The 12,997-nt window shown below is 40.4% G+C and overlaps 2 protein-coding genes across 2 annotated transcripts in view; one reads left to right on the top strand and one right to left on the bottom strand.

Annotated features, from left to right (window-relative positions):
* LOC119410656 (extracellular calcium-sensing receptor-like) overlaps positions 1–1,336 on the bottom strand; it is a 14,477-nt gene extending 13,141 nt beyond the window's left edge. The window contains 2 exon segments of the mRNA XM_037677541.1: positions 31–822; positions 1,061–1,336. Of these exon segments, the coding sequence (XP_037533469.1) occupies positions 31–822; positions 1,061–1,321 (1,053 nt within the window). The 5' untranslated portion in view covers positions 1,322–1,336.
* LOC119410653 (extracellular calcium-sensing receptor-like) overlaps positions 1–12,997 on the top strand; it is a 97,566-nt gene that overhangs the window by 29,938 nt on the left and 54,631 nt on the right. The window lies entirely within an intron of this gene.

The following is a 12,997-nucleotide window of genomic DNA, read 5'->3' as shown; positions in this document are numbered from 1 at the left end:
ATATTACATTACTGTTCTTGTAAGGCTCACCATGAATGGATCGATGTGCACATTTTTGTTGCATGTCTTGCTACATTCAAAAATATTGTGCAGAGCATGGGCCACTGAATACACTCCTTGATAAACATTATTTAAAATGGGCATGAGGGACATGTCAGTGAAGCTGTTTTCCACTCCAGTCAGATCCTCCTGTCCAGTACATTCTCTTTGAATCTCCTCTGATTGTGTCTGCTTGAATTTACAGCTGAATAATGCCTCCCAGAACTCTGTAAACACCCCATTGTTGGATGAGTTCAGTGGTTTTATATCCAGCATGAACTCTTTCAGACCACTGACATGTGCTTTTGGGATAAAAAGTCCAATAGCTCCATCTAGGATGTGATTTTTATCCATTGCTGCAATTTGAGAATCAAATATCCAAGACTCACTGCCGACCCACTGATACCCTGTTAAGTTGTGAAGGGACAATTCATGTAAAAGTATCTCCATTTCCCGAGGAGTGAGAAAAGCAACAATCACTTTTGAAGTTGAAGTCTTGATAGTATCAATTATCTTTTGTAATTTTTCATATGAATCTGTTCTAAAGAAAGAAACAGAATATTCCAGACAGATGCCCAGCTGTTCTGCAGTTTCTGTAAATGTTGCCATGCCATTGTTGCCATAATCATCATTGGTTCTAACAGCTCCGACCCAGGTCCAACCAAAGTGTTTGACCAAATGAGCCAGAGCTCTGCTCTGATAGTAGTCACTGGGTATGGTTCTGAGAAAGGATGGGTACTTTGATTTATCACTGAGACAGGCACATGTGGCAAAATGGCTGATCTGAAAAAATAATAGTATGTACAGTACATATATTTGTAAACAAAATTGTTAAAATTATAGCAAAGCAACAGATCTAAACAGAAAACAATATTATTTGAAATATTGTAAGAAATTAGACAATACGTATGTAAAATACACGTAACAATCACATACTTGATTTTCATTTTCCAAGTGAAAAAATAAATGGTTTCTACTAATTTTCCAAAAGCACATTTTTAGTTATAATGGTTCTATTCACCAGTGGGATATGAAAAGGTCCTAGAATTGTAGCTATTGCTGTGCTGGAGGATGAAGAGTTTTCTCCTATTATAGCCTGCACTCGCACAGGTCTTGTACATGGCTCATCAGAGACTGAAGACACATTGTTGTTATCGTTGTTCAAGGCAAGTGCAACTTTTATGCTTCTGACAATGGAACTGCATGTATCAATATTATATCCCAGAGAAATGCCTGGAAGTAGGTCTGTGCTGTTGTTAATTTCCTCAATGGCAAAACGCATGGCTTGAGCAAACTGGAAGTCTCTGAAACTCAAACTTTATTCAGACAAGTATATTTGTAGTGAAAACATTTTTTTTTCTGAGTCTATAAATAATCATGTAAAATAATTAAATCATTTCCATTTATAACATTTTATACAAAGTCAAGACAAAGAGAACTATTTACATTTTAATAGTTTAATTTACCTGATGCATTCCAGCGGCACGGGTTTTTGTGTGTAAGTGTTCTCTCTGTTCTTCCAGCTGAGGTGAAAATAAAATATTCCTCCTAATATAATGTCTCCGTCTTTAGACAACTGGGGGATTTCAAGATCTTCTTTCTGCCTGCACAATGACTCCTTGGTCTGTGAGAAAGACACCAACAACAAAAGCACACAAAACTGGCCTGGCCACCTCTGTGTGACCATTATGTCATCTGAGTAAGCCATTTCACATGATTACATCTTATGAAGATCATTGCACATCAAGTCAAAGACTTGAACGGGTATTTATGACTTTTGATCCATCTTGTTCCATATCAAAACAGAGCCATGTCTCTGTGGAACTATAAAAAGGGGTAGGAGTGAAGACTTATTGACAAGACTATTGTCTTGTATTATGTATTTTTCTCAAGATTAGGCAGATTGTTGTTTTTTTGGGTTTTTTTTTTTCTCATATACAGAGGAGACATACCTAATCTAATGTTTTGGATTGGAGGTGTTTTTCATGTTAATGTTAGGTAGGATTGCAAATTGAAATACTTGTCAGGTGTTTCTAAATGTACTCATAAAGTACACTATTTTTTTTCAGTAATGGTGATTTTCTGATGATGCTCTACTATTGGAAAGCTGTACATAGTATGTTACTCAGACTTTTATTTCACTGTTTTAGTTGTACCAAAGTCTTATCTTATGCCTTTTGGAACGAACATGAAAAAGGAAATTAAAACTGTTCTTTATGCCAATTAACAATAAATAATAAAATGTATGGATCAGCTTTATTAGACTAATGCATGAATCATTTGTATAATTACTTGTCAACATGTTTCAAAACTGCTTATTTTTGTGAACTCTTCAAAAGGTTTAACACAGAATACTGTTTTTTACTACTTGGCTCACTGAGTTGCAACATGAAAGGAGAACTAATAGTGTAACACTGATGATTTGACCCTTTTCTGACCTATGGTGAATGTTTGCTTGCACATTTTTTTCTCCCTCATCCAAATTTCCTGAACCCAAGATGCATCCCAAACCAACTAGGTTCTTCATCAACCCAGGATGTACTGAACCAGTAAGCAACAATGTCTGTGGATCACACGGAGTGCATCTGCTGAAACTATCTGCAAAAAGGGCCACAGCTACTCACTGCTGATTGGTCATCCTCAGTGATACTCACCCAACAAACACTCTGACTCCCCAATTCAACAATAAACTGAAAACTTTGTTGATAATATCAGGAATTTGTATTTCTAAGGTCAAGGTCAAGGTTTCTTTAATACCATTTACATCTCATGTGGTACATGTGGTGGAGCGAAATTGTGTACACATGGTCCCAGTTACAACCAACAAAAGTATAAATTGTAAAATAAAAACAGTAATAAGATCTAAGAAATGTTCTAAGAAATATGCTAAACTAGGAATATGCAAAATATTAAATAGTGCAAAAACAATATGTTGATCAACAGCAGCACAAACATGAGTCTGCATGAGTTGATGAGTACGAATGAATACAGCAGCATGAGATCAGCAGCATTGATAGTCAGCAGCACATATCAACAATCAAGTGGCATTAGATTGATTTGTTTTTTCACAGTGATAATCCTGATTAGAGATTCATGAGTCTTAACAGCTTCAGGATAGAAGCTGTTCCTCGGTCCAGTGGTTCTGCACTTAATGCTCCTCAACCTTCTGCCCGAGGGGAGTAGGGCAAAAAGTGTGTTTGCTGGGTGAGTGGGGTCCTTCATGATGCAGGTGGCCCTCTTTTTGCATCTGAAGGTGTAGATGTCTGTGATGGTGGGGAGGCTGACTTTAACAGTCTTCTGGGCAGCCTTCACCACTCTCTGCAAAGCTTTTCTTTCTGCAGCTGTGCAGCCTCCATGTCACACGATGATGCTGGAGCACAGGATGCTCTCCACTGCACACCTGTAGAAGGAGGTGAGGAGTGAGCTCCAAGTCACCTCCAGGACTGCCTCATACCCATTGCAAATTTCCTAAATCAGAATTCAACAGGGGTGGCAGTAATAAATTACATACATGTTACATTACTGTCATTAAGCAGGTTTTTGCATGTGAACAAATTTTTGTTTGTTTGTTTGTTTATTTAAATAAATAGATCATCTTTTAGTTTACCTTTGGAGCCTCCTGTGTCTGCCTGCACGTGGATTCAACTGATAATGTCAGAATGCACAGACCAAATCAAAAACCCAGCAGGCTGTCCGTTCCTCGCAGAGCTCACCCCCAAGGACCTTCAACGGCTCTGCGAGTTAACTCTATGTTATATGAACACTGTGGATACCTTCAGTGATCTGCAGGAGAGGATGGTGGCATTTGAGGACTTAGTGGGTGAGTTTACTTGGCTGGTAGGACGGAGCGAATTAATGGGGATGTGGGAGCTTTTTGACAAAGCATGGAAGGAGAGAAGTGAGCTGCACTTCCTTCTCCTGCCGCCCACTGCTCCAATCCCCCATGATCCTTGCCTCTGTCCTGAGTCATCTGTTGGAGAGATTCAACCCACAGATCCTCCCCCCACTTCCCTCCTCATCTTCACCACGGGAGGGGCTGACAGCAGACTTGGACAGGATCCTCCAAACCCCAACACCTCCCTCTACCTGAGTCTTCCCAAATGCTGTCGAGGGAGCAACTGAGTATTCAGCAGCTGAGGGAGCAGCTGATTCCTCATCAGCCAGGGGAGCAGTTGTGTTCTCACTAACCAGGGGAGCAACCGAGCTCTTGCCCACTGAAGGAGCAGCCATGCACTTGGCAGCCAATGAAGCAGCTGGACCCACCTTCCTGTGTCTCTGTGGGAGTCAGAACCTTTCGGTGTCTCTTTGGGGTTTAGCCATTATGCTACACCTTCTTGTGTCTCCAAGGAGGTTGGCCATGACACTCCACCTTCATGTGCTGTTGAGGGGGTCGACCATGATGTTCCACCTTCCTCTGTTTCTGTGGTGGTAGGCTATGGTGCTCCACCTTTTTCGTGCATCTCAGTGGGTGTCAGGAACAACCCTCCACCTCCTTTGTGCATCTCTGTGGATGTCTGGGACAAAAACCTTTTTACTCCTTTCCTCTCTGTGGGTGTCAGAGCTGACAACTTCTGGTCTGCATCTCCTGCTGCAGTTCCACTGGCCTCATATCATTCTGCAGTCCACTCGGCCTTATCTTCTACTGCCGTCTTGCTGGTCTCATCGCCTGCTTCAGGCTCATTGGTCTCATTGTCTGATGTAGCCTTGCTGGTCCCATCATGTGCTGCAGTTCCTCTGGACTCATCTCCCACTGCAGCTTCACCGGGCTCATCTCCTGCTACAGCTCTCTCCTTCACAATCTTGACACCTGCCACTGCAGCCTCACGTCTGATCTCTTCAATTATCATCCACCTGATTTGGAGAGGGTTCAGGTGGATGCCACACTTGCCCTGTGATGGAAGGTCTCCTGGCCACCCGACAGAACTCTTGCCCCATTCTGGACCATCTCCGAGCCACCCACCAGACCTCTTTTCCGGTTCTGGACTGTTTCTGGGCAATCCACATGAACACCTCTCCTGCTCTGGACGGTCTACTGGCCGTCCACCTGAACACTCACTCAAGGTTGTTGTTTTTTCTTTTGCATTTTGGTCCCCAGGTTATTTTCTTGTCTGTTTTTTGGTTCTTTGGTCCTTGTGTTTTCCTGTGTGCCCTCCATCCTGTCATTTCCTCCTTCCTCTCCTGTGTCAAATATAGTTTTCTTTGGAAGATCAAGTGCCATCCCTTAAGTGAGGGATACTGTGGGAATCTGTGTTTTTGTTCTGTAATTTCTTTATATCCTTGTTTTCCTGCACTCCCCAGTGTTTTGCTTCCTCATTGTAAGCTCCCGTCTCGCCTGTCTACAATCTCAGTCACCCCAGGTGTTCATCAGTCTGTCTCATTAGTCTCCCTATAAAGTCAACATCTCTGCGTTTCTCCTTGGTCCATACATTGTGCTTCCCAGCCTGTCATGTCTGTTCCTCCATCATTTCCTCCATTTCACCCAAGTAAGTTTTTTGCTGCATCGTCAGCTATTTTTTTATTTTATTTTTTATAAATAGATCATCTTCATTTTTCCTTTGGCACTTCCTGTGTCCGAAAGCACTTGGCCTCAATATACCAACAGAATGTGAGATCTCAGGAGTGACCCAATCGAACGAGACCCGGAAGGACACGAGACTCAGAGTAAAAAATAACAGTGTTTATTTATTTACAGTGATAATCTGGCTGCACAGGCATCAGGACTGGAACTCCTGGAAACGGAGGACAAGTTCAGCTGGGGCAGGTAAGTTGTTTGGTTTAAACTTGTAAGTAGCTTTCTTATCTTACAGTTGGTGGTTCTTGTAGGAGTGGATCCAAGAGAAGCCCAGAGTTTCCAGAGGAGATGGTGAGATGGAGGCACTGTGCAGCAACTCCAGAACAGGACGAATATTCCCAGAGACTGAGAGGATAGGCACGAGAGATCAGAGCTTGGGCAAGGCACGAGAGATCTGAGAGCTGGAACCCGTGGAAACAGGACTGGACTCAGGAGGCAACGAAGAACTGCAGAAACAAGATCACAAGGTAAGACTTGTATTCCATGAAACACTAAATGGCTAGAAACATTAGGTACCGGGGGAACTCAGTTGGTGGTTCTTGTAGGAGTGGATCCAAGAGAAGCCCAGAGTTTCCAGAGGAGATGGTGAGATGGAGGCACTGTGCAGCAACTCCAGAACAGAACGAATATTCCCAGAGACTGAGTGAATAGGCACGAGAGATCAGAGCTTGGGCAAGGCACGAGAGATCTGAGAGCTGGAATCCGTGGAAACAGGACTGGACTCAGGAGGCGACGAAGAACGGGGGAACTCAATGCTCCAGCGTCGAGTAGACTTGACTGCAGGCTTAAATAGGAGCAGGAGCTCATCAGGGAGATGGCCGTCAGCTGGGGGTGATTGGTGGCCATCTTGGAAGCTGCAGCAAGTGCTACTCTCACACAGAATATGTCAAAGTATGTTATAACTTTAAGTTAAACTCTTAACGTTTTGACTGCCTCCTTCTCCTCGAAGAAATCACATTGTTCTAAAACTTAATAAAGAGCATGTGATTTTTTTTTTATTGTTATGTTGCTTATACTCAGTTAATGTCTAATTCATGAAACTCAATGAATCCAATCAATTAGTTAGATTGCAAGCATGTCTTAAAGACATTAAAACCTGGATGATCCTTAACTGTCTGCTTTAAACCTCAGACAAGACCGATGTTTTGGTTTTTGGACCTGAGCATCTTAGGAATAAAATTTGTAGCCTTTCGCTTGCTCTGGATAGCATTCATTTGGCCTCCAGTTCTAATGTAAAAAGCCTTTGTGATTTTTTTATCAGGATATGTCTTTTAATCCCCACATTAAAAAAAGTTACCAGGACCACTTTCCTCCACCTGCGTAATAATACTTAAATTAGAAAAAGCTTGTACAAAATTATACAGACAAGCTGATTCATGCATTTATTATGTCTAGGCTGGACTATTGCAACTGTTAGGGGAGATCATATTTCTCTAGTTTTAGCTTCTCTCCAAGGACTCCCTGTAAAATTCAGAATATAATTCAAAATATTACTTCTAACATACAAAGCTTTCAACACCCTAGCTCCATCTTATATTGGGTCATTCCAATGAAAGGGTGCCTTTTACGTCCCCATGAAATTACATCTATAAATGCGTATAAAAATTAGCTGCAAAATATATTTTCTTATGAAAGAAAATATCCTGCATGTGATCCAATTGCAAATTTAAGATACATGATAAAGATGATTATTAAAAACTACCAAGAATACTGAAGAAACCACTTTTGTCACCTGTCCTCACTCTATAACCTTATGCAGTCACACAAAAAAATCCCCAAAAAAAACAGTTCTTTAGGATTTTATTTATTATGTTTTATTGTAAAGCTAATCCCATTCATGATTTACATTTTTTTTTTCAAAATAAATCTATTATATTTTTGTTAAAATACATATTTTAGTTGTGTCACTTGGTTTTCAATCAGTCCTGTTGCCATAACATATTAGCCTATTTGAAAAAAAAATGGAACAATCCAGAAGTCACATGGTCAACATGAAGTTGCATCAGTTTGACCTCCTAAAAGTCATGGGTAGACCAAAACTAAATTATTCCATTTATTTTTAATGTAAATTTGATCATGTTTCAACTATGGCTAAAAAGGTCAATCTCAACATACTCTCTCCTGTTACCTAAATTATATCTTTGTTTTCATTTGTTATATATATATATTTTAGGTATATCACTAGAATGTGCTCAGTTGCTTCATGCTATTAGCAAGGATGCAATGTGACTATATTTCATGCATTTGCTAACTTTATGCTTAAAACTCAGTCCTGTGACTTTCAGTCCTGTTACCTGTTGTTCAGCCCTGTTATGTCATGGTATTTTGGAAAAAAAAAAAAAAAGTAAACTATTTTCTCCAATTTTGTTTGGGCTGTCTTTTATCTAATTGTTTAATGCATTACATGATCATAAATGTAATAAACTTTTGCTTTTGGTCTCTGTAAATTCATAAATGTGCCTTTGGAAATTTTAGAAAAACACTATTTATATTTATATGAAGGGACTTTTTGGTAAAAAAAAAAAAACTATTTAAGTATCTATTAAACCATTCCATCAAAACTAAAGACCTTATTAGGAATAAACAATGAAATTAGTTGTTATGCTTTAAAATATGCTCCAAATCTAATTTAGATGTGTGTTTGAATGTAATTATATTACTCCAAAGAAAATAAAACATTAATGAAGGTAATTTATTGAGACTGATAATCCTGATAATCCTATAGATCATAGAGATATACTATGTTTTTCATACTATTGAAGGTGGTGTTCCGATGTTAGATAATTTAGTAATTAAAAATAATCAAAAACGTATTAATTCTATGATGTATACCTCTACATTAAAAATAGTATTTTAGAAATACAAACTATACAATCTGTAAAAAAAAAAAAAAAAAAAAAATATCTAAAAAGGTCGTCCAGGGTGTACCCCGCCCCTCGCACAGTGATTGTTGGACATGGGCACCAGCGACTCCCGTGACCCAAAATGGAATAAACGGGTAAAGATAATGGATGGATGGATGGATGGATGGATCTAAAAAGGTTGAATTGGGTCCTCTGGATGGGTTCTTCTTTGTTGAAACCATCCATCCATCCATCCATCCATTATATTTAACCGTTTATTTCTTTTTGGGTCTTGGGGATCACATGTGCCCATATCCATCCATTACTGTGCAAGATGCAGGGTACACCATGGACAGGTTGCAATTCCATCAGAGGGACACAGAGACAAACGAGACAAACAGCCACTCGCACTCACACTAGGGACAGAGTTACCAATCAGCCCAACATACATGTTTTTGGTCTGTGGGAGTAAACTGGACTACACCGAGAAAACCCACTCATGCACGGAGAGAGCATGCAAACTCCACCCAGAAAGGCAGGGGCCGAAATTTGAACTGGCGACCTTCTTGCTGAGAGGCAACAGCTCTACTACCTGAGCCACTGTGCTGCCCCAAAGGTGAATCCTGATTTTAAAACTTTTTTTTTTGGAATACTATTGCACTCTCGGATTAGAACGATGTAAATCATTCTTTTCCCATCAAATGTTTTTTTGTATTTTTTTCTGGTTTCATTATCATGATGTAACATTTTGGTATAAAGATACAAATCAGCAGTCCAAAACTAGAAGCCAGAATAGCAAAAATTTCTACAGCAACACTAAACTTGCCTGGAGAGCTGGCATATGCTGGGATGAAAGTGATCCAGACTGCACAGAATATCAGCATGCTGAAGGTGATAAATTTTGCTTCGTTAAAATTATCAGGCAGTTTTCGTGCCATAAAGGCAAAAATGAAACACAATATTGCAAGAAGTCCAATGTACCCAAGCACAGACCAAAAGCCTACAGCTGAGCCCAGAGCACACTCCAATATGATTTTATCTTTAAATTCTTTAAAATTCTTTGAAGGAAAAGGAGGAGAAATTGTTAACCAGAGAATACATATGATCACTTGTATAACAGTTAAACCCAAAACACTGAGTCTCTGCTGTGTTGGCCCAAACAGTTTCATCACATTACTGTCTGGAAGTGTTGCTTTAAACGCCATTAAAACCACCATTGTTTTCCCCAAAACACAGGAGATACAGAGGACAAAGGTGATGCCAAAAGCTGTGTGACGGAGCATACAGGACCACTCAGAGGGACGTCCAATGAAGGTCAGAGGGCAGAGAAAACACAGAGTCAAGGAGAAAAGCAGCAAAAAGCTCAACTCAGAGTTGTTTGCCTTGACAAGAGGAGTTTTCCTGTATCTGAAGAAACTGAAAGCTACAGCAGCAGTCAGACATGTTCCCAATAAAGATGCTGTGGTGAGAAGTATTCCCATAACTTCTTCATATGACAGAAACTCAGCCTCTTTTGTTACACAGGCATCTCTTCTTTCATTTGACCAGGATTCAGAGGGACATTTCTCACAGGTGACAGAATCTGCAAACAAATAATGAACTATAGATTAGACATATCCAGATGCACGCTCAATAATCCAGGTAGAAAAATCTAACAAAGTTAAGTCTCTGTACAACAACATAAAATACTTGCTGAGACATTTTGTCTTTAATCCTAAAGACATTGCCATTCTGTGGAGCTACAATAACTTCAGACTTTTAGGTTCCCCCTTATCATAATGGATCAAACAGTTTTTCAAACAGTTTTTTAAATTCATCCTGAGGACCTGACTTAACTTTGTTATATTTAGATTAGACAGTTTTTCTGTGTGTTGTGTTTTATCTTTAAAATTAACAGAAGACAGACAGCTTATCAATTTCTCTTCAATGGTATACTCGCATTTGGGTTGTTAGACCTGTGTCAGGAAAATGTTGCTCAATTTTTATGGATGTTTTCCTTGTTTTGTCTGAGAACATTCATCCCCACTTCCTGAGAACAAGGAGCTCAGTTGTCTCCCAAAACAGCTGAACTGTCTTCCAAAATACTCTTATCTCAAACTGAAGGATGTCGCTTAGATGCCCATGCACCTCATGTCAAACAAAGAGTGCTGTGTATAAGAAGACTGCAGCTGGCTTCAAAGACACCCCCTGAACTATGCTGAACTCGGCTGAACTGAGAAGGAAATAAAAGCGAACAGATAAACGCTACTTGTGGCTCATTTCTGTGACTGGTCTTAATGCGTTTACAATTATGATACATTTGTGTATGTTTATGTATAAAGCATGTCCTGAAATCTGAACATGCAAATAAAAGTTCCAGTTAAAAATCTTCAACAGAGATTGCATTTTTTGAGTAAACAAAGTTAGAGAACAAGATGTTTGTAAACTTGCTAATATTGGATATTACATGCTCTGTCATGATTTATGATGTTTTGTGTGTTTTTTTTTTAATTGTATTGCTGTTTTGAGTTTATTTACTTGGTAAATTTGTTTAAACTTGTTCAACATTGTTCTTGCTGTGTTATCTGCCATTTGATTTTTTTGGCGCAGTTGCTCAATATGATTCAGTTTTAATTAAACTCACTTGTGTCTACTTAGTAATCGCTACTTCCAGCTGAAGTAGCCCTCTGTTTCTCTTGACAGATTATCTAATCATATTGGTCTCTGTCACAGATGCTTTATGTCCCCTGTTGTGTTCTTTATGGGTGTTTGTTTTGTGTTTGCTGCCACATTAGCATTTTTTTATGTTAAGTTTACATCCTTGTTTCCTGTAATTCATCTCTGGGCAAGCATTTTTGGGCCCTTTCAACATACCATACTTGACATATTGGTTCTGCATTGTGATTTTATTCATTTGAGCTCTAATCTGTTGATTTTATGTTAAAAGTTTTGTTTAATTTATGATGCCATGCCAGTAGTAATCAAATATATACCAAAGAAAAGTGCCTTACAGCAAAACACAAGGCACATTGTGTTCTCATTGAGCTTCAGCATCTAAACTAAATGTTCAATACATTGTGGGGCTGTTGTGGATATGGCAGTGTCAGAATTAGGAACCATAGCATGTCATTTTTGATTAGTGAGGCTTATATAGTTCTGTTTGTTGGTATTAAACTAGGATTTTTTTTTGCAGGTTAGCTGGGTTCAGCCCTTGACATGGGAGGAGTTGCTCCTCTGCATCAAAGGGTCAACTGAGGTGTTTCAAATGTTCACAAGGGTCTCCCGGCACGTCAAACTGGGAAGAAATCACAAGGCAGAACAAGAAAGTACTGGAGAGATTATGTCTCTTGTCTGGTCTGGGAGTGCCCTGAGGACACCAGGAGGAGCTGGAGGGTGTACTGGGGAGAAGAATGTCTGTAGAGGAGTAGCATTCGACACACCAAGTATCTCATGGATAACTAAACATCTCACCCTATCTCTAAGGGAGAGTCCAGCTACCCTGTGGAGGAAACTCATTTCAATCACCTGTATCTGCAACCTCATTCTTTCAGTCACAACCCAGAGTTCATGGCCATAGGTGAGGGTAAGAATGTAGACCGACCAGTAAACAGAGAGCTTTGTCTTACAGCTCAGCTAACTCTTCACTACAATGGACAGGGGCCACAAAACTGCAGACACTGCATCAATCCATCTGTCAATATCACGCTCCATTCTTCCCTCATTCGTGAACAAAACCTTGAGATACTTGTACTCCTCCACTTGAGGCAGAACCTCACCATTGACCAGAAGAGAGAAATCCACCCTTTTCTGACTGAGGTCCATGGCCTCAGATTTGGAGGTGCTGATTCTCATCCCAGCCACCTCACACTCGGCTGCAAACCACTCCACTGAGAGCTGGAGATCACGGCATGATGATGCAGACAGGACCACATCAACTGTAAAGAGCAGAGATGGAATCCTTAGGCCACCAAACTGGAATCCCTCTGCCCCCTGGCTGCACAGAGAAATTATGTCCTTAAAAGTTCTGAACAGAATCAGTGACAAGGAGCAGTCCTGGCGGAGTCCAACTACCACCCTGAAAGGGTCAGACTTACTATCGGCAATGCGAACCAAACTCTTGCACCACTTGTTTAGGGACCAAACAGCATGTAAAAATGGGCCCCCAATCTCTTTCTCACCAAGTCTCCCCACCACCACCACATAGTGTATCTCAAGGAACATGGTTGACAGCCTTCTCCAAGTCTACAAAACACATGTAGACTGGATGGGCAAACTCCCATGAACCCTTGAGGACCCTAGTGAGGGTAAAGAGCTGTTCTACTGTTCCACTGCCGTGACGGAACCTGCATTGTTTCTCCTTGATCCGACATTCGACCAATGATCTGACTTGCTTATCCAGTACCCATGAATAGATTTTACTAGGAAGGCTAAGGTGAATTATGAGTTTAAAATTGGAAGACACCCTCTGCCCCCCCCCCCCCCGCCCCTTTTGAAGAGGGGAACCACCACCCCAGCCTAGCTGAGTGAAGCTGACACCCCACCCACTTCCAAAATTAAAGCAAAT

This window comes from Nematolebias whitei, chromosome 6 (genome assembly GCF_014905685.2).
Source record: "Nematolebias whitei isolate Nwh7 chromosome 6, NemWhi1, whole genome shotgun sequence".
Taxonomy (NCBI): domain Eukaryota; kingdom Metazoa; phylum Chordata; class Actinopteri; order Cyprinodontiformes; family Rivulidae; genus Nematolebias; species Nematolebias whitei.
This window is presented reverse-complemented; position numbering and strand designations above follow the sequence as displayed.